The following is a 22,314-nucleotide window of genomic DNA, read 5'->3' as shown; positions in this document are numbered from 1 at the left end:
ATAAAGTCCAAACAGATGATCTGACAGTACTGTAAAAAACATCTATAATAGTATTTAATATGTTCTTACTGTAGACAAATACATTATATTAATAAACCCTTACTTGTCCTTGTAGCTGTAAGCCAGTACATTATATTGAATCATTAATAATGTATTAAATGTTTGTATACTGATTAGAAATGCAAAATATAGGGGGTTAAAGCATTTAGATGGAGGGCGCCATCCTCAAGACAACATTTTTACTTCTTCTTTCAAAGAACAGAAGTTTTCAGTTCAGTTTTCTGTGGTTTAATGAGCTTTAAAATCTCACCAGGCTGCTATTCAATAAATGAAAAACAAAAAAACATTTGTATAGTTGCTGAAGCACCACCAACTTTTGGCCCCAAATTGAAGGTCCTGTGACTTGACTGTTGTAAAGTTCATGAAATGTTATTCATAGGAAGACTCACAAAAGTTGGTGCATCAGTAAAACCAACCAGCCACTGCTTTTTAGGTTTGGTCAGCAAATGATTACCTAAGGAAGATGCTTTTTTCACCGGAGAAAGTAAAAATGAAGTGAAAGAAACGAATGAATAGAGATAAAAATAAAATAAAAAAACAACCAACAAACTGGCTGGCAGCTCTTGGCTTTGGTCACCAAATAATTTGTAGCAGAATAATATGAAAAGATGACTTGAGGCTAAAGCTCAGGAGGAGGATGTCCTGGTGAGCAGGAAGCTGCTGAGATTAAAAACAAACACATCCATGCTAACTGTGTTTCCAGGCTGGGACAGAGGGAGACGCAAATCTCATTTCAATGGATTATCACTCAATAAAGTTATATGAGGTGTTTCCCCCTGAGGACCAAAAGCACATTAATGTGATCTAATCTGATGATGAGGAAAAACACAAAGTGTCAGGGCTTGTTAGGGTTTAATACACAGCTAACAGGGTTAGCATCTGTTAGCTCAATTGCATTAAGTATCTGTCACAGCTGCTGCTAACAGGCTTAGCTTTAAAACTGCCGGGGATGGAGGTCCGGGCCTGTAGCCAGGGCGGTGAAATACGGAGGTCTGAGGTCTTCTCTGTTGGTGTGATATTCATTGTTTGTGTTTTTACAGAAAGTCAGGTGCCCGACCAGCCAAGCTCTCTGCACGTCAGGCCACTGCCCAATAGCATCATCATGTCCTGGACACCACCCCTCAGCCCAAACATCCTAGTTCGAGGTTACATCATTGGCTACGGAGTTGGAAGTCCCTACGCCGAGACGGTCAGAGTGGACAGCAAGCAGAGATACTACTCCATTGAAAACCTAGGTGAAAATGTGCTTTCAGTACAGATTTACTGCTTGTAGTCTTTCTGGTAAGCTAGGAGAAAACTGCTAATTTAGCTCAGTCTTCATACCGAAATGACTGAATAGGCCGACTCCCAAAATGACATATACTGTATGATCGTTCCCAAAATGACATATATGACCATTGGGGATTACCAGAGACAGGACAGGATCCAGACCTTTGTTGTCAAATGCTTAATATTTTGAAACAGCTGGAGTTGGCTTAGGTTTCGGCACCAAAACCATTTGGTTAAGTTTAGAAAAAGATGGTGGTTTGGGTTAAAAACAAGTACATTACTGTAACATACATGATGTGACTTAAGTATGTTATGTATGTTAAAAGAAATCAACAGGCCATGAACAGTGGTCTCCTGGGTGAAAGTCCTGTGTTTCTTTGACCCATCCGTCCACCTCCAGCTACCACCTCCTTCCTTCATGGACTTTCTTGCACTTATACTACACACACCTATTTTCTACTATGGCCACTTGAAATGCAAATTATAAGTTAATAATAAACTGCTTGCATAGAGGACCCATACGGCTACTCCTATTGTGAGAACGGGCTGGAAAAACTACACCATCTATAACTTCAGAGCAGTTTGATTGACAGTTCAGACAAAAATATTCCCAAAAACACATTACAGAAACATTTAAATGTCATGTTAGTGTTAAATGGTGTGTTGACCACATGTTGCTCTCCTGAATAAAGAATTCTTTACTGCAGAAGTGTGAACATACACAAGCAGGATAGCACACTGTTGTTAACACTCTTCTGTCATGTTACAAGCACTGCACTACAATCAGGGATTCTGTTAACATTTCTTTCTTTTCCCAACTGTTTCACTAGTGAGAAAGAAATAAGAAAATACATCTAGCTGCACAATTCTATTAAAAATAAACCTCACTGTTTCTCACAATAACGAATATCTAAGAGGAGGCGCCTCATTTATGAATTTATTCATCTGATGCATCAGTTTTTACTGTAAATGTTGAAGATGAATGTCCCCACACAGGTTTGGTTTCAAAGACGAAGGGATGGGTCTCAGTTTTTGGAACTTTTTTAATCAGTATGTGGAAGAAAAAGATATGTGACCTGATTTTGACTTATTTCAGTGGACTGCCCCAGCAGGTTGGCACCTCACTGGGAATTTAAAATGCACTGTATGTGCTCAGAGCCTTATGAAGGGCAAAGTGACAGTGGTGTCAGAAACCTCAAATGTAACGCTAATCTAACAGTCCACATAGATAGAGACACCTGCAGAAAGAGGGAGGGATGAGGGGAGGATTAATCACAGATATATTTTTCCATCACAGTCAAAACCTTTATGTTCTCTTTCATCCCAATATTATCAGCACCGAAATAATTCATCATTCCATGAATTTACATGTTGACATACACATGTACTTATCAACACCAATATTTATTATTTTATTCCAACATAAATCCTTCTGTTCCTCTGACAAAGTGGCAATATTGACACAGCGCTCCCCTGTTGCATTAGTTCATTATGATGATGAAATCCCCATTTAGTTCAAATCAATAATTTAAAGGAATTTAATAAGAAAACTGCTTGAGGTGGAAATCTAATTTTGAAGGGTTGAAAAAGAGAAAACATCCTCTTCAGGAACCACAATAAGCACTTTGCGTGCCAAAACAACAATAACAAATGGGGGGAAGTTGTGTACGACGTTGAAAATTTCCATCTCAGGTCTCATAATAGAGGAATAATGAAAAATTAAAATCCAGGTGTCATGTTGCAGGCACACATGGGAGCGCATGCACATATGTACACGGCATCCATAATTCATAGTGATCATTAATTCATATGGTGAGGCGCCTGGGGAGGGGAGCGGGCGTGTTTGTTTAACTGATGTGAGGGTTTGACATGACATAGTGACAACATGCAGCATCATCAAATCAAGAGCCACAAGTTACGGCAGGACAGGCTGCTGCATGCCAATCAGTTCATACATTTACAATCATGTGGTCACGTGACAAAGCCAGGTCAGGACTGAGAAAATAACGTCACGTCCTTCAAACCTGGAGGTAAAATTGATTAGTTTTTCTAGAATGTGTTAGAAAGTTAGAAAGTGTTCGTGGGTTAGATACTGAACCCCAAATTTCTCCTGATGGCTGTGCCACTGGTGTATGAATGTGAATAGTTATTGCTTCTAAAGAGCAGCTGGCACCTTGGATGGTAGTCTCTGCCACCAGGGTATGAATGTGTGTGTGAATGGGTGACTGCTGGCTTGTGTCAGTAAGATTTATATGCTATACTGCTATGCTATATAAAATGCAGTCCATTTACCATGACCAATGATAACAATTTTTTTTGGAGATAAGTTATGATTCCAGCGTATGTTAGCCTGTCAACACAAGACAGCACAGATAGATAACAAAATATTTATTATGTTGTATGTAATATTTATTGTTATGAGATATGAACATATGTTCATAAAGTCAAAGTAAATCAGGGCTAACCTTTCCTACAGTTCTTTCCCCTACTTTACTGACCAACTGTTGTAATAAATATGTCTTTTTGATACAAATAGAAAGGAAAAGAATTATAAGTCTAAGAAAGTAAATCCTTTCAGCAATTACATCTTAAGGTGATAAAGTACTATGTTGTATTTGCTGAATGTCTGTCTCTCTCTCTGTCTCCCTGTCTCTCTCTCAGAGCCAAGCTCGCACTATGTGATTTCTCTAAAGGCATTCAACAATGCCGGAGAGGGAGTTCCTCTGTATGAGAGCGCTGTCACGCGATCTCTGACAGGTATGATCGTGCACAAGTCACTGAAAATACTGACACACACATGATATGTAGCAGATATACTGCACTGGGGATAGCAAAAGCATTAGTAGAAATAGTACAGTAGTACTAGCAGTAGCAGAATTAAAACAGTAGTAGTAGTAGCCAAGGTTATTATAGCTGACTAAAACTAAACTAAAAAATGTAACCAGGGATGAAAAATATTTATAACTGAAATGGAAGTAAAAATGAAAAAATGAATAAAAAAACTTACTATAAGTTATCAGTTGTAAGTAAACTATATTGTGTACTTACAAAACTAAGTAAAATGAAATTAAAATATACATCAAATATCTTTGACAATTCGTCAAATCTTTCAACACAACAAGCATGCAAATTCATTGGTGCATGTGTTTGAGACTGAGTCAATAGCCTTCATTGTGTTTGTACTGCTAATACCTATTCATATTGTCTCAAATCTTCCTCCTGACAAATGTGCCTGTATCAATAAAAAAATCAAAAAGAACCTAAAACCAAACAGAAACTAAAAAAATTAAACTAAAACTACACGTTTACACAATAAAAACTAAACTCAGATGAGCAAACCTACTCTGGAAACTAACTGAAACTAGACTGAATTGAAAATAAATGAAAGTTGTATTAGTAGTATTACCAGTAGCTCTTGGTAAGTATAGTAGCAATAGTCGTGGCGGCAGTATTGGCTGTATGTTTTAAGAGTTGTAAACAGCTCACTTCAAGGGTTCACTGGGGTTCACTTCAAGCACAGAAACAGGACTGCAATGCTTTGGCATCATTGTTGTATGAAAGCAATTTTACCCTCTTTAAAAAAAATACAAAGCTGTTTTTTTACTGAGGAAACAAACTGCAGCAGGAAATTAACATGTGTGTGCGGTACAGCCACTACGTCAGTAGTACGTCACTACAGCTGTCCAGTCAGAGTAGAGTCTGTAAATGACATGCTCAGTGCAACACACCCACAGAGCTGCAGCATCATGACACTGTGCTGGATCTGTAGCACTAGCGTTAGCAGTACCGGTAGCATTACTGGTAACAGTAGCAGCAGTAGCAACACAATATCTTTAGCTACTAATACTTTCAGTATTTGTAACATTAAAGGATAACTTTCGTTTTTTACAACATGGACTTTATTTGTAGCATTAATTACGACCATTTAGACACCCCGACAACTTTGGTGGCATTTGGAGTCGTTTTGAAGAAATTAGCCCCAGAGGAGCGGCGCGTATATCCGTATAATGCGAGTAATCGGGGCATCCATGCGTAGCCTCTATAAACGCATAATCTGCGGCGAAACTCGTTCATATTCCAATATTTTGTTATGATATGCTGGTGCTATTTCCCTCTGAGCCCGTGGTGGCATGTTATCAACAGCCAGTGTCTCTAGACAGCTACTTCTGACGTGGATGACGTCATTTTCGAGCGCTGCGCGCTGCGAGCAGCCAGCCACAACACGGCTAACACTGCGGCGGTCGGCTAGTTTAGCTGTAGTTTGCGACTGTTATTTTTCACAAAATGGATAAATATTTTTCCGACTCTGAAGTGGTGGACGATGACTTTGTTTACGGTGGACGTCCTTATCGTTTTGAGCCAGAGTACACGGACGAGGAGCTCGTTGAAAGGAGGACGCGGAGGCAGAGAGAGGAACAGCTGGCCAAACAACAGCAAACGGCTGCGCGTCCACGAGTAGACGGTAACTGATGGTGTTCTTGTGGACAATGTTCATCGATGACAACAGAGGACGAATGCCTCTGTTGCTCAGAGTGGGACTTGCGGCCAGGAGATACGCGTCTGAATGTGTCAATAAATGTCTGTGTCACAACACTGGAGGATTTCCGCGCACTGATAAACTTCTGGCAAACAAAACCAAGGCAAATAAACAAACTATACATGTGTGTAAGCTACTTACTCAATCGAAAGTTGCCCATTTGGTCCTGCAGGCTTTGGCTGGCTCTTCCAGTTCACTTTAGGGACACGAAAAAACGTCTCCTCCAGTGTTGTGATACAGACGTTTATTGACACATCCTCCTCTGTTGTCATCGATGAACATTGTCCACAAGAACACCACCAGTTACCGTCTACTCGTGGACGCGCAGCTGTTTGTTGTTGTTTGGCTAGCTGTTCCTCTCTCTGCCTCCGTGTCCTCCTTTCAACGAGCTCCTCGTCCGTGTACTCTAGCTCAAAACGGTAAGGACGTCCATCGTAAACAAAGTCATCGTCCACCACCTCAGAGTCGGAAAAATATTCATCCATTTTGTGAAAAATAACAGTCGCGAACTACAGCTAAACTAGCCGACCGCCGCAGAGTTAGCCGTGTTGTGGCTGGCTGCTCGCAGCGCGCGGCGCTCGAAAATGACGTCATCACGTCAGAAGTAATTGTCTAGAGACACTGGATGTTGATAACATGCCACCACGGGCTCAGAGGGGAATAGCACCAGCATATCATAACAAAATATTGGAATATGAACGAGTTTCGCCGCAGATTATGCGCTCATAGAGGCTACGCACGGGTGCCCCAATAACTCGCATTATACGGATATACGCGCCGCTCCTCTGGGGCTAATTTCTTCAAAACAACTCCAAATGCCACCAAAGTTGTCGGGGTGTCTAAATGGTCGTAATTAATGCTACAAATAAAGTCCAGGTTGTAAAAAACGAAAGTTTCTTTAAGTTAGTTGAGTTTTGAGGAAAATGTTCCATTACCAGTAGCGCTAGTGGCTATAGTAGCAGTATTAGCAGCCACAGTAATAGACTAGTAGCAGGAGTAGCAGCAACAGCATTTTTTTCCCAGCAAACAGCAGCTGAAGTAGCTGTATATGGTTTTGCTGACATGATGTATCTTGTGCATACTTAAAAATGTAGGCCTTTAAATTGTAGGTGTGTGTATATACATATATTTGGTGTGTAGCTTACATCCATTGTCATTGCTGTATGTGCTTGTGCGTCTGTGAGTGAGACTCATCAGGTCTTCCTGCAGGCTGTGAACCTCATAAGCAAAAAATGCCAGTTTCATCTTATTTTATCTTGTTGTCTTTCATTGAGATTTCTTTGAAAGTTGAAGGAAGAAATGATATGGAAAAAAAGTAAGAAAGAGGAGATGAAGGTCAGCCAATTTGCAGCCAAAAGAAAGAGAGAAATGGCAGGAGGGGTTAGAGTAGAGGAAGAGACAGGCAGATAAATGATGGACTGGCAAAAGCTCAGGGAAAGAGGTGGAAAGCAGAGAGAGAGAAATAAATGACGGCATTGACAGAAAGAAAATGAGGGAGGAGAGAAAAAGGTTGTGACAGTAGAAATGAGGAGAATACAAAGGTGTGTGATATAGAAAGAAGAAAAGAAAGACAGTAAAATACATTGGGACATAAGCCTCTAGGGCCATGGCAAAACCTTCAGGTTGTGCCTCTTGAGGCAGCCCATTGTGGATTTTGAGGTGTGTTTGGGATCATAATCTCGTAGCTTCCTCTTTTCATCTTCAGCTTTTTTCAGATGTTGTGATGTTGGCTTCCAGAATTTATTTCTATATCTATTAATTTAATCCATTCTTCACTCTACCAGTGAAATGCTTCCCGTGCCACTGGCTGCAACACAAGGCAAAGCATGATCGATCCACCCCTGTGCTTAACAGTTTGTCGTGAAATTCTTCACCCTTTTTTCTCCAAACATGGCTTTGCTCATTGCAGAAGCTCTATTTTGACTTTGTCAGTCCACAGGACTTATTTCCAAAATGCATCAGGCTTGTTAAGATGATCCTTTGTCATCTCCTGACGCTGAATTTTGTGGTGAGGACTGTTTCATGAAGGTGTTGCTGCTTAGTAGAACAGTTACTTCTTACAGCCTTCTCCTGCTTTGTCGGCATCAGTTATTTTAGTGCTAGTGCTAGACAGCTCCTTAGAAGAGCCCATGGCTGCTGATCGTTAGGACAAGGTTTGAGGAGTCACAATATTTATAAAGCTTTCAAATTTCCATCACTTGACCTTTACCAACGATGATTGTGCCAAGCCAAAGCATTATCAAGCTAATTAAGGACTATCTGACAGCTCAAATCTCTTGGGGTGCCCATTTCTCAGAATTATCTGAATCTTTTGGTGACACTATGGATTGTAGGTGGTAAAACTGTTGGACTATTTGCCCACACAGTTGTTTACAAAGCAGTGAACCTCGCCTCATCCTTGCTTGTGAACGACTGAGCCTTTCCAGGATGCCTGTTCCCAATGAACCTGTGTACCTGTGCACATTCCAGGATATACCCAGGACAAGATAATCTCCAAAGGCCCCCACAGGTTGTCTATGGAAAACTGATAACAAACTTGTTATTTTATGGTAAGGTCTCCATATATACTCTGCAGTTCCATAGTGTAACAGGCCAAACCATTTTTACATTGTGTAAAATTGACCATTTTTGACCACAATGTCGGAAAAGTAAGAAGAAAACAAACTTTTTCATATGACTCACGAATAATATATAGTATGTTTTTACAAATCTGTATTTTTTACAATACATTCCAGCAAATTATTGAATGGTTAGAGGGACCTTTTGGACCCTCCATTGTCACTGAGCCTGGGATAACTGATCCAGTGTTTCCCCAGTGTCAGCAGCTCTGTCTTTGGAACTTTCCAAACAGGTGTTTTCTGAGCATTCCACAATTTTAACAGTGTTGTTGCAAAAGTTAAAATGTGTTGCTGTATCAAATTCAGAATTTTAGTAACTAATAACATTTAACAGTTGGAACATAGAATTTCTTGTCATTGCAAATCAAGGCAGGCTGTGTTGATTTATGATTAACACAACATCCCAACTTTTTGGATTGGGATTGTATATAAAATTTGGAAATAAGTAGACAGTAAACACTTATGTATTTCTGTAGAAATATGTAAACCATTATGGAGTTCTCCAGAGATATACAGTCTAACATGGAGCTGTAGTGTGATAGTCAGAAGTCGATAAGCTGAGACCCTGAAGGCTGAGACAGAAACTAAACTCATTACTGTTCTGACAAGGTCAACGGTGACACACACACACACACACACACACACACACACACACACACCACACGCGCACACAGATATGCATCAACACACAAACACACTTTCTGTCTTGTCAAACCAGGACAAGCTGAATTCTCTGTTACATTGTGGTGGCAGGCTTCTGGAGAACTTTTTATGAGAGCTTTAAAAAACGTCTCGTTAACGATGGGATCCTCGTTAATATATTGCCTTGTCCTCGCCTTGCCACCCACACCATGCCACCATTTAATCAACGAGTGAAGGACCATAGAGAGACTAAGAGAAGGTAAAGGCAGACAGAAGGGGAGACAGGGGCAACAAAAAAGAGGAATATGAAAGGATGGAGGAAGAAAGAAGAGAGGAGACAGGAAGTGTGAGGGATAAGCAAGGGGTTGACAAGGCACTGGAAAGAGGGAATAAAAATAAAGAAAGAAGGAGCAATGAAAGGTTAGAGAAAGAAAGAAGGAAGGGTTCAACTGAGTGGGGAGGAGGAAAAGAGGGAGGTGTGTAGGATGGGATAGAGAGGAAAGGAGAAAAAAACAAAGGAGAAAGAAAAGAAAAACAGACTGTGGGATGTAGAGAAAGGGAAGTAGGGGATGGAGGTAGGACAGGGTAGAAGGAGGAGTGCTGTGAAGGAGAGGGAGGCATGTCCATTGTCTTAATCAGTATTCTGTCCTGCCTGGAGCTTTATTGTGATGCCGGACGACCAGTTAAACCACAACGTCTGCTGCAGCTCACCCAGCAGCATCAAATCCCTCTTTCATCAATCTCTCTCTTGCTCTCTCGCTCTCTCTCTCTCTCACTATCCATCTATGCCCCTGCAGTTGCACATCTCTCTTCAGTAGCAGCACATCCAATGTCAGTGGGTTTTTGGGGGGCTTTTTGAATTTCTATGATAGTACAGCTGGATAGACAGGAAAGGCGGTGGGGATGAAAATCAAACCAGGACCTGTGGTAAGGAAGTGTCTTGATACATAGGGTGCATGCTGTAGAAGGGGGCCTATTGGGGCGCTCTCCAAGATGCCAGTGTGGATTCTCTGGATTCTAGGTCTCGTTTACACTGCAGAGATAACAGGATGAGTTTGCTTCATCTTCCAGGATCGATGTTGCCCTCACATGAACTCGCAGTCCAGACCATGATATGTTCAACAATCGAGTGGCTTAAATTATGAAATCAGAAACAAACAGCAAATCAAATCAGACCTCCAGGCATGTTCAGAGGCTCCTCCTTGTGTTTAAAGAAAAAAGGGGGGTTTATTATAACTTTGGTCTTATTTTCGTGTCATCATTTATAATAACATTGTACATGCAAGTTAATAGCTGAGATCTGGGAGCATGGTGGTCTCATGTCTGGTGGGTCAAGAAACAATAGTTTATTCAGATTTTCTAAACCTCTTCATTTGGGGGTAAAAAGTCACATCTGAAATGTTGTTTAGTCTCAGTACATGTGACACATCTTTGTTTCATGACCAACAAATGAAAATATATGTTTATGAATTCATGGTGTTCACAGATGTTAATATCAACCAATCTGAACAAATGCCAAACAAGTTTACAAAGTTCAATGTGTTGGCAGTGAGTATCTGACTACATTGGGTTACATTTGGGACACTTCAAAACTTCCAATCCACAAATGCATGTAGAAACCGGTAGAAAACTTGGACATTCAGCTTTTCAGTAGATTTTCAAAGTGGGAAAGACCTAAAAGTCCTAAACCATACATTATCTCAACACCTACTGATTACACAATATTTCAAGTGTCATGTGGCTTTAATTCTGGCAACTTCAAAGACATTGACTGTACAGTTTTTGTCACATCAAGTGTGTCCAGGTTGTGTCCCCTTCCTTACCTATATAACCATTCCTTATGCCCTGCCTCCGTCCCAACATGATAACAATGTTGTGGAAGGAAGTCAGTTTATAAACTGTGATGGATGTTTATAATGGACAGTTGGTGTAATTGCTTTTGCTGGTACGCTGCAGATCTTGTTTGTGACTTGAAATGCTTCTTTTTTGATTTTGGGTTTTTTTTGTGTGCCTAATGTATTTTTTGTGATGACATCAGCTATTAACTTGGCTTGGGAACTACTAAGCAGCTTATTAAACCCTGATTGGTCAACTGCCATAAATGAGCACAACACTGGCCCTGTTTGAATCGCTGAACAAATCTGAGTAGGTGGCAAACACTACTAGCCAGTGCGTGAGTTTAGGTCAAGTTTAAACCCATGTGGTAACGTAAAAAGATCCAATTTGTACCTGCTGCCCACTTTGGCCGATCAGCAGTCCAGTAGTTTAAGTGCATTTGAGGGCTGATGATGTGGAGCCTAAGGAGGCTGTGCATTCTGTCCACCTGTAAAGTTAGCAACTATTTGTTCCAGTTACACTTTTAAAATAATAATAATAAAAAGATCAGCTTCCACTGGTCTCATTTATACTCATTTTCTACAAAGATAACAGAAGGTGAAGAGGAGTCTGAACTGAAGTGAGAATTTTTTTTCTTTCACTATTCTTGATTTGTACCCAAAAAAAAAACTGGAACATTTAAAAAAATCTGAACCAGATCATTGAGATAACACAGCGCCAACTCTGGTGTTAGAGGTGTCCACTTCAACTATGAATTGGAGAGCAGGATCAGGTTGAACAAGGACCAGTGCCAACATCAATAAGCTCTTCAGCCTGGAAAATGCAGCAGCTGCTTCGGGAGACCAAGTAAAGAAGACGGAGAAGTCAATCAGGTCAAGGGGGGCCACCATCCTGCTGTATTTCTAAATATTAGCTCCAGCAGAAATTGGTGAACCCAAGGAAGTGCTGGAGCTGCTTCTGACTTCCAGGGGCTGTCCATTCCTCTAGTGCTTTCATCTTATCTGGATCCACCTTCACCTGCCCACTCAACCACAAAACTCAAAAAAGCTACAGAAGCAGCATGGAACTTACATTTTTCTCCCTTAACAGTCTGTTTTCGAGTAGGCTCTGCAAAATCTGCCACACATGATAAATGTGCTCCTCCTGACTCCTAGAAACAATTGAAATGTCATCCAGAACAATGAAGACAAAGCAGTACAAAAAGTCCCGTAGGACGTCATTTACCAGATTTTGGAATACTGCTGGTGCATTGGTGAACCCAAAGGGTGTCACCAGATATTCAAAATGCCCCAGCGGATTGTTGAATGCCGTCTTCCACTTGTCCCCTTCTCTTATCCTCTGGTACATTTTGTAAGGGGTTTTTAACAGACTCTAATGCCAAGTTTAGACTGAGCAGACAGAAGACTGGAGTCTGAACAATAAACACTTTCAATTCAAGTTCAATAAGCAAACCAGTCAGAGTTCCAACTAAAGGACTAAGTTCAACGGAGCTTATTCCAATGGATTCCAGGTCCGAATCTGGGAGAGCAGACAGATGTGTTCCAAATTAGGTCTACAGGTGGGGGTTTGGTTAATCCAAGATTTTCTCTGACAGACAGGGTCCAAACGGCGTGATTGGTTGAAAATCCACACATGGTCTTGCAGGGAGAGAAGGCAGGCAGGGCACAGACGAGGGTAGGTGACTGGAATCAACTGAGCACAAAAGGACAGGTGCAGGTCAAGTAACTGAGCACACAAACGAAGCAAGATAGATTGATATGGCATGAAAAGGCAGAGAGAGACTGCAGATTTCCATATCCTCACTAATGGTGGGCGTTCCTGCGGTCCAACTAAGTGAAAATGGTGGTGCCTGGGTGTGGTTTAAAAGCAGAGGATATAAGTGGCAAAGGATGCAAATTTTTATGGTTAGAGCTTTCAGAGCACGGTAGTCTATGGGTAGTCTATGCATGGATGGACAGACTTTGTTAGAAACAAACAAAAAAAAAAACCCTGCACCAGTAGAAGAGGAAGGAGAAATGACAGCTGCTGCAAGTGAATTCTTGATAAGGTATGTTTCAATAGCCTCCCTCTCTGGGCGTGACAGGTTGTAGTAATGGCTGGTAGGTGACAGAGCTCCAGGAAACAGATCGATGGGGCAGTCGTATGGGCAATTAGGAGGTAATGAGAAGGCAAGCTCCTTACTAAACACTTTGCACAGGTTGTGGTAATTCTGGGACACCGTGGGTAGGTCCAGTGGCTTCTTTGTAACCAGGATGGAGGGATCTTTCTCCGGAAATGGAGCAGACTGCAGACAATTAAACAAGCAGAAGGGACTCCAGACAGAGATTTGGGGGTTATGTATCTTGAGCCAGGGAAAACCAAGAACCATCAAAGTGTATGGTGCAGAAATGACGCAGTCTGATCTACTCAGAGTGGTTACCTGACAGAATGATTTTGACAGGGACAGTGTGTTACCTCCACCAAGAAACTGTCGCTCACGGCATTAGCCATGATGCCAGAAAGGAGGGGCACCAGTGTTAACCCGCACTGTTTGGCGACTAAAGTTGTCCTCTGCTCCGGAATCCACCAGTGCTTGAAGCTGGAAGGAGATCTGTCTGGAAACACAAGTTGCTGGAATCTGCAGTCTGGACAAGATCAAAGTTTTTGCGATGGATTGACTCACCAATGCCCTCACAGCTATTGGTGAGCCCACTCTTTTGGCCACACTGGACAGGACGCGATGCAATGTCCGGAGTCTCCGCAATACAAGCATACCACCACTTGTATACGACGCTGTCTCTCCTCCCCGCATGCTCCCCATGGTCAAAAACATTTTGGAACTCATTGACGGACATTTCAAAAGACTTACGCAGAATGCCTCTGCCAACACCAGCTTTTGCCCTCTTAACAACCCCAGCACAAAATGAATCTTGGATCTTTCTGAAGGAAAAGTCATTGGTTTCTGACAGAACTTCATTGTGCAATGCAAGAGAAACCCCCAACATTTACCAAGCTCTTCAGAGAATGGATCAGGGTCAGTGGCGTGGGATTCTCTGACTGGAGGCGGATTTGGGGTGGAGACAGCTGGAATTGATGGTTGCTGGGAGTGGCGGAGGAGAGGCTAGGGAGGCAAGGATAGGAAACAAAATGGTTACTTGAGAGTTGAAAATGGTCACTGAATTTAACAGGGTTTGTTGTTGTTCGTGAACAGTGTCCAGTGTAATTGCCCGTGCTGTCGAAGCAGCCTTCCTTGGTGCAACAGGACTTGCTGCAGACTCTCAGTTTCCCTGTCTCAGTCAGCTGGGTCCATACTAGTCGAAATGTTCTGTTACATTTTGCAGACAGAGAAACTAGACCCAAATGCTGAAACTCAAAACACAGAGACAGGAGTAGAGTAAGAAAAATGTTAGTTTAATGAATCTTCAAGATTCGACGAATGCTGGTAGGGAGGTTCGGTGCTTATATACTGTGGCAGCAGGTGAGTCTTGATTGAATGCTTGAGAGCAGGTGTGCAATTCACCATTGTACTTATGGACCGCTATAGATGTATTTGCATTTGTTATGATTTCATTAGTTATGATTAAAAACTTGTACACAAGACATCACTTAACAAACCAGATAGTATTACCTACTAGTCCAATAGCAAGGAGACCATCCTAGCTTCTCTTTTGCAGCCTTTCATTTTGCAAAGCTTTCACCAATGACTTGAAGCTAGCTTGAGATTTACTCTTGCCATTTGCTCAGTCACTCTCTCTCCTTATCTTCTTAGCTTGGTCAGCGTCTCCCCTACAGCATTTCCCCCGCTGTCACCACCTCTGTCCATCAAGCTCCGTAAATCAGCAAGGCAGAGGCAGAGCAGCCGGGGGACATCAGAACGAAAACCAGAAGACATCAGAACGAAAACCAGAAAGCATTTTCTCCATAAAATACGATCTGGTTTCACCAAAATCAATGACATAGTTGATAGTGTTTGAAGTGTTATGCACTTCTCGTGTGAGGTCGGCACCCATGGTAGACCATCAAAATTCCTTTGAAGGTGTTTTTTTAAGATAGTTACATAACAGTGCTTTAAATGCTCATTAATTTTATACATGTGAAACCCCATTTCACATGTGATGAATACACAATATATGGGCGGATGATAAATATTCTTAAATCTGAAATGTAAAATATACAATCATTGTTTTCACAAGTGAAAACATCACCGAAGTCTTCGCTGAGAACTCAGAATTCAGTGATATCAATAGCTTAAACAAACGGGGTAACAAGCAATCAGACATTACTGCCCTGCAGTTGACTTTACATTCTCTACCAGCTGCCATACTATGAATATTGACTAAAAATAGCTTAAAATATTTCTGAGTTTCGGAGACTTGCAAGTGATGTGTTTCAGCTTGTACTGCTCTGCTGTATATCCTTCTTTAAGCCCCGCCCCTCTGTTGATCTGCCGCTCCACTTCTGCTTAGAGTGATCTGTTTAGATTTATCTGTCACTGTCTTCTTACTGTTTATACTGTGCCTTTTTCTCTCCTCTTTTTTCTCATGTTTTTCACTTCCTCATTCATTTACTCCTCCTTTCCCCTTTCCCTCTCAAACAAATATGGATGCCTGCTGCATGTCACTTTCAAACTTGCATGTCTTCTTATATGACTATTATGATTTTTGAAATCATGACAAACCTATATTAATCTGAATACATACTTGTATCACACTTGCCTCCATATATAAATCTTCATTATCACACATTCATTACACTATATCATTTCATGAATTATCCCCAAATACCCCGGTCACCGTTAACGGCCGCCCCCTCAGACCCCATAGACCCATCTGAGGATGACCTCTTCCACCTCCTTGATAAGTACCCCACTCCCATGCCAGACACCAGCACTCCCATGATCCCCCCGGTGGGGGTCCAAGCTGTGGCTCTGTCCTCGGACTCAGTCCGTGTCTCCTGGGCTGACAACTCCATGACCAAGAACCAGAAGGCATCTGAGGTCCGGTATTACTCTGTCAAGTGGAAGACCAGCTACTCTACCAGTGGAAAATACAAGGTATACACAGACAGTCAGTCCATGACTTTAATGCTTAGTAATATTTCTTCCAGAGGTGTGAATATGACTTTAAATGACGAATCAGACTTGAGTCACAAATCTAATTACTTTTGACGTGGTACTTGAATTTTGCTGTAAAATTAAAAACTCAGGATTTCCTATGACTTGGTATCCTCACCAAGCCCAAATCCTAAAAATTATGTTTGTTTGTTTGTTTGTTTTTTTAGACTTGGAATTACCTGTCTGGACTTTGTACTTAACTTAAGGCTTACCTGTCATGACTTGGACTTACCTGTCTTCACTTGCCTGTCTAATAATGACTTGTTCAGGATTTTAACTACATAGTTGACTTTAAGCTTGACTTGGGTATTAACTGTTTTGACTTGAAACTTAGCTTCGGACTTGCCTAACGTATCATGAGTTGTGACTTACCTGTCTTAACTTTGGATTTGACTTGGGACCTAACTGTCATGATTTTGTAATTTCTCTACTCACCTGATGAGATTTCTTCCAGTGAAACACTGAACCCCATAAAAACGTCGACAATTATCTGATCTCTGCTTAAAAGTACTGGAAACAGTAAATCCCTCACCATATTAAAGCACAGTTTGGGGGGACAGAAAGAAAGATAGTCTTTTCTTTCTTTTTTCTCACTGTCAGATTCTGAAAATAAGACATTTTCTTGGTGCCACCAGGAAATGAAATGAAAACATAACTGAATTTGTGTGGCTGCTGGGGTTTGTTAATATATGCTGATGTTGAAGTGTTAGTAATAATATTGCAAATTCAAACACAAGGATGGAGTGTCTCCTCAACAGCCAGGAAATAGGGTGCTTGAAGGGTGGATGCAATCTCAAGTTTTATGAACGTTTTAAGCATTATTTATCTAATAGGTCTAGAATTTGTCTTCTTTAAAGGTAATGTTATCTATACTGTAACTAAACCTTTTCCTTTTCCATTTTCTAAAAACATCTACATTTTCCAGTCTGCAGACACCACGGCACTGAGTCACACTGTCACTGGCCTGAAACCAAACACGATGTATGAGTTTGCTGTCATGGTAACCAAAGGTCGCAAGTCTAGCACGTGGAGTATGACAGCACATGCCACAACATATGAAGCAGGTAGGTCTCTTATTTCTGCCCTCGTGAGGACCCGATTGCCATAACACATCCCAACAGCCCGTGCCCTTAACCTTAACCAAAAACTCTAACCTTAACACAAAACACAAGTCTTAATTCTTAAACAGCCCTTTGCTCGCTTGCATTGTTCCCTACAGCTGTCACATATGATATCATACACGAATCCAATCTCCTCAGGGTTTTAGGTTGTACCAGTAGAGCTTTGTTGTTGAAATGGTAAGAGTAACACAGCAATTATTCTGATGATTTCTGTTGCTTTAGGGAACTGAGCAATTTCCATGACAACTGAACAAACTCAATCTGCAGAGGAAGACTGTAAGATGTAATTGAAAAGTGTGGGAAAAGCTAGTTGAGCCATCAAGGAAAAATAATATTTCACAGTTGGTTATATGGTTAGGTTTGGAGGAAAAGGTTCTGTTCTTTGATAAAGTTCTCAAGAATCTGAGAATCTGAGCAGGAATGACGATTCTGCTGTAGAACAAATCTCCCCTAACATTTAACATTATATAAATATTATTAACCTGTAAGAACAAACATATCAGCAGAACAATAGTAAGACATTTCTTTTAATTTTATTATTCAATTGTAATAAACTTTTCTTTATCACTTTCTTTTCACTGACATTTAAAATACTCAGCTGAGCAGTCATAGAGGAAAAAAACAGGGACATACTAAATAAGGGCAGGTTCATGAAATGTGGTTTCACCAAAACAACATGGGTGTCCAGCGTCTTTATTTTTGTTTCCCCCCTGGACAATGCTTACTTTTTAAAAGGTGGTTTGACAATGGACAAAAATCATGTTCTTGTTCAGTGAGGTGTAGTGGAAAAATTCTCCTGCACAACAGCATGACAACTGTGTGCCACAATGACACCTAACCGCAGACTGAAATCAAAATGTCAAGGTATTCCTTTTAGGATGTTTACAATCACGTTTGTTGGATTTGACACCCAATTAAGCATGAACAGCATTACCTCCACATTACCACCCTGGGGCCCAATAGACTACACTGATATTCAGAGCAATGGGCTGAGCCCACTCAGTCCCTGCAGACATAACCCTAACTCTTGATACTCAACTGACGCACTGACCACATTTTCACTGCAAAACATTGAAATGACTGCCTAGTTCAATCATAATACCTTCTCCTTACTGTTAATAACTGTCTAAAAGACACCAGCTGAGGGACTTTATTTTATAATATGTGAAATGGTGAAATGGGGGTACTGAACTTTGATGGCACCAATCGAACTGCATTAATACTAGCAAGTATCCATATTCTGTCATTAGTCTCGGTCAATCATGCACAATCACATGTATGGATGTACAACTGGTGAGACTAGATTTTGATTTGATTGGCTTTTTACTCTTTCTTGGACTATTTAAAAAATCGGCAGATCCATTCAGCCAAGGCTCTATTGTTTACACTCCGGAACAGCTGTTAGCGTTGTGCAACACGAAGGTACTCCCAGTGGAAAGACCGGAGATCCCCCATGGAAATAAAGAGAAGGAGAAGGGGATGTGACAAGAAAAGACGGTATAAACCATCCATACCATCACTTATTAAATGGAACGTGAGATCTCTCCCAAAGATGTAAGAGCTAACGACACTAACCAGGCTGCAGAGGGAGTAGAGGGAGCGTAGCATGATGTGTTTCATGGAGACTTGGCTGAATGAACTCATTCAGGAAGCGAATGATTTCCAGCTGTTGAGAGTGGACTCAAGTGGAGGAGTTTAAGTATCTTGGGGTCTTGTTCACGAGTGAGGGAAGGATGGAACGTGAGATTGACAGGCGTATCGGTGCGGCAGCTGCAGTAATGCAGTTGTTGTACCGGTCCGTCGTGGTGAAGAAGGAGCTGAGCCGAAAGGCAAAGCTCTCTATTTACCGGTCAATCTACGTTCCTACCCTCACCTATGGTCATGAACTTTGGGTCATGACCGAAAGAACAAGATCTCGGATACAAGCGGCTGAAATGAGTGGTGGGGCGCTCCCTTAGAGAGGAGGAGCTCAGAGTAGAGCCGCTGCTCCTCCATGTCCAGAGGAGCCAGCTGAGGTGGCTCGGGCATCTTTACCGGATGCCTCCTGGACGCCTTCCTGGGAGGGTGTTCCGGGCATGTCCCACCGGGAAGAGGCCCCGGGGAAGACCCAGGACACGCTGGAGGGACTATGTCACTCGGCTGGCCTGGGAACGCCTCGGTGTCCTCCGGGAAGAGCTGGAGGACGTGTCTGGCGAGAGGGAAGTCTGGGCATCCCTGCTTAGACTGCTGCCCCCACGACCCGGCCCCGGATAAGCGGAAGACAATGAATGGATGGATGGAGAGTGGACAGGAGCGCGATGGAGTGCTGTAACAGGAAGGATGGGGGCATAGCAATGTTTGTGAACAACAGAAAACCCAGGATGCATCAGTGTAAAGGAGCAGTGCTGACAGACATAGAGCTGTTAGCATTTGGCCATATTACCTCCCGAGGGAGTTCTCGCACATCATCACGATAACGGTCTACATCCCCCTGTCGGCCAATGCTGGTCTCACAGCTGCAAACATCGCACCCCCAGGCCCATAGAAATCATTAAAGGTTGATTTCATTGATTTCATACAGGACTCCCTTCTATCTCCTCCAGTTAAGAAGATAACATTCCACGGAGTTCACCGTCTCCCATCCCCTTTTTGGCAGATTACTTGCAGAATACCACATCTACCATTCCCACACAACACAGACATCTTCCTGAAACCCAACAAGGACCCAACACATCCCTCTTGCTACCGCCCACGCTCAACTTGACTTGAAAATTATCACAGATACACTAGCAACCAGGATTAGTTATGCAATAACGTCCTTCAGACAATATCCACAGATTTTTCAACCTCATCAGCATTGCACAAGGACAAAAACAAAAAACTATAATCGCTAGATGCAGAAGAAGTATTCAACAAGGCCAACTGGACATTTTTATTCACCACCCTCTGCAAACTCGGCTTTGGAGAGTTGGTCATCCAATGGATAGCAACACGACACACTTCTCCGAGGGCCACAATTGTCACAAATGGGATCACTTCACCAAGCTTCGCACTGCACCAAGGAACTAGACATGATGCCCACTCTCTCCATCCCTCTTTGCCATATTCATTGAACTACTTGCAGCAGCAATATGGCAAGACAAAAAAATTAAAGGTGTCCAAATCAACAACTCTCAACACAAAATTAGTCTATGTGCCGATGATTTATTATTATACTTACAAACCCTATCCTACTCATTCAGCAAAACCTTCAATGTCATCAATAATTTCTCAAAAGTCTCCCATTAAACAATCAACAAGCCGAATTGCCACAGTAAAAATGAAAACCATCCCACAGATTAATTACCTGTTCTCAATGATACCAACCACCCCAACAGACCATTGGTTCAAAAAACTAGACTCTCTCAACACTTACTTTTACTGGAAAGATAAAAAAAACCAAGCACAGCACTCACAACACTCCAAAACTCAAAACTTAGGCGGACTGGAAACACCTAATTTCATGACTATTTCCTGCCAAAACCTATTACAGTACCTGTATTCCGAGCCATGGCTTGATCTTGAACAAAAATTGTGTCCCCCCCAATTCAATCACAGACTTCCCCTTTCTACCACATCAAACAACTGGACATCTTTCATAACATCACAATATCTACAACTCTGACAGCCAGGTGGAAAGCCAACAAAATCACCAAATCATCCCTAGCACCATGTAGGCACACCCCCATCTGGCACAACCCTATGTCATTCACCTCAATAATCCAGAAATTCGGGATCAGGAGAGACCAATTTCTCTACTACCAACTGCTTAAATCCTTAATCAAATGCAAATTAAAACTAACAAATACCCCACAACCTTCCAAAACCAGTGAACAGTTATTGGATATAACCATCCACCCCAAAAACTTATATCAAAACTCTACAGAATCGTCACTTCATCTAACCCCACAATAACTCTTCCAAAAGAAAAATGGGAAAGTGACCTAAAATTGTCTCCCGACCCGGATTTCTGTACACACATCTGCAGTATGACCACCAACACTAATTTACAACTCATACAATAAAAAACCATCCACAGAACTCACATCACTCAGAGTAAGATGTTTAAAATGGGACTATCCAGCACAGACACTTGCTCACAGTGCACTTCTGCGAGCACTGACACCTATTTCAGTGTGACCTGGCTTTGCCAACCTGTTCACTCTCTCTGGACTACAGTAACCAACACAGTATCTTCAGTCCTGGACTGCAGTCTTACTGTCCACTGCTCTCTGCTTCTAGGAGACATCTCAGATACTCCATTCCCCACAGAATACCAAACCCCAGTCTTTGTCTCTCGAGCTATCACTACGAAAAGTCTTTCAGAACTGATAATTTAGATCATTTTGCCATTTCACCCATTGGACCAACCTAATCACAGAATTCATTTTGACAGAAGAAACTGCAGCTTACTAAAAGAACACCATCTCTGCCTTTAAAGAAACTTGGAATCCCCTCATAAATTTTCTACAAATTCAACAGTTATTGTAAGCCACTTACATTCCCATCGCCACCCCCCTCCACCCCTCCCCTCTAATTACCTATATTTGTTCCCCTACTTTCCTTTCCCCCCAACAACACCTTATAGCCACACACTTTCATATACCTACCTTACAGCCATAGCACCACACTCCTCCCCTCAGACTCACATACACACAGAAACACACACTCAGTCCATATCATATCATAGCATGCAGGTTTACCACGGTTCCCCTAACTTCTAACCACTCCCACTATACCCCTGCCACAGCAGTGACAGTGGAATTGGTCCAGAACCTGGAGATTTGGAATGCGCACATGAACTGAATCTGATTTTCAACAGTTTGATTCTACCCCCGTTCCTTCCCCCACCCACCAGAGCCCAGACCAGACAGTGTCTCTGCAACCCCTCCTTCTTCCCTGGAGTATCCCTAACACAAGCAGCACCCTTTTCACATCAGCTTATCCCACTCCAGAGGCTACATACCACTCCCCCCACCTCACTCAACAGGAGCCCGCCGACATATAAACGCCAGCAGGACAAAGGAGATGTTGATGTCACAGATTATACCGGTGAACATCAAGGGTTTGGACATTGAGATTGTGGACGAGTACAAATACCTGGGTGTTGACCTCAATATC

General features: G+C 41.9%; 1 protein-coding gene across 1 annotated transcript in view; it reads left to right on the top strand.

Annotated features, from left to right (window-relative positions):
- Positions 1-22,314, top strand: part of dcc (DCC netrin 1 receptor) — a 245,886-nt gene that overhangs the window by 176,029 nt on the left and 47,543 nt on the right. The window contains exons 15-18 of the mRNA XM_041960176.1: positions 1,101-1,295; positions 3,991-4,086; positions 15,756-15,994; positions 16,980-17,118. Coding sequence (XP_041816110.1) covers positions 1,101-1,295; positions 3,991-4,086; positions 15,756-15,994; positions 16,980-17,118 — 669 coding nt within the window. The remainder of the gene's footprint in view (positions 1-1,100; positions 1,296-3,990; positions 4,087-15,755; positions 15,995-16,979; positions 17,119-22,314) is intronic.

This window comes from Chelmon rostratus, chromosome 19 (genome assembly GCF_017976325.1).
Source record: "Chelmon rostratus isolate fCheRos1 chromosome 19, fCheRos1.pri, whole genome shotgun sequence".
Classification (NCBI taxonomy): Eukaryota; Metazoa; Chordata; class Actinopteri; order Chaetodontiformes; family Chaetodontidae; genus Chelmon; species Chelmon rostratus.
The sequence above is the reverse complement of the archived record's forward strand: the minus strand, read 5'-3'. Positions and strand labels throughout refer to the sequence as shown.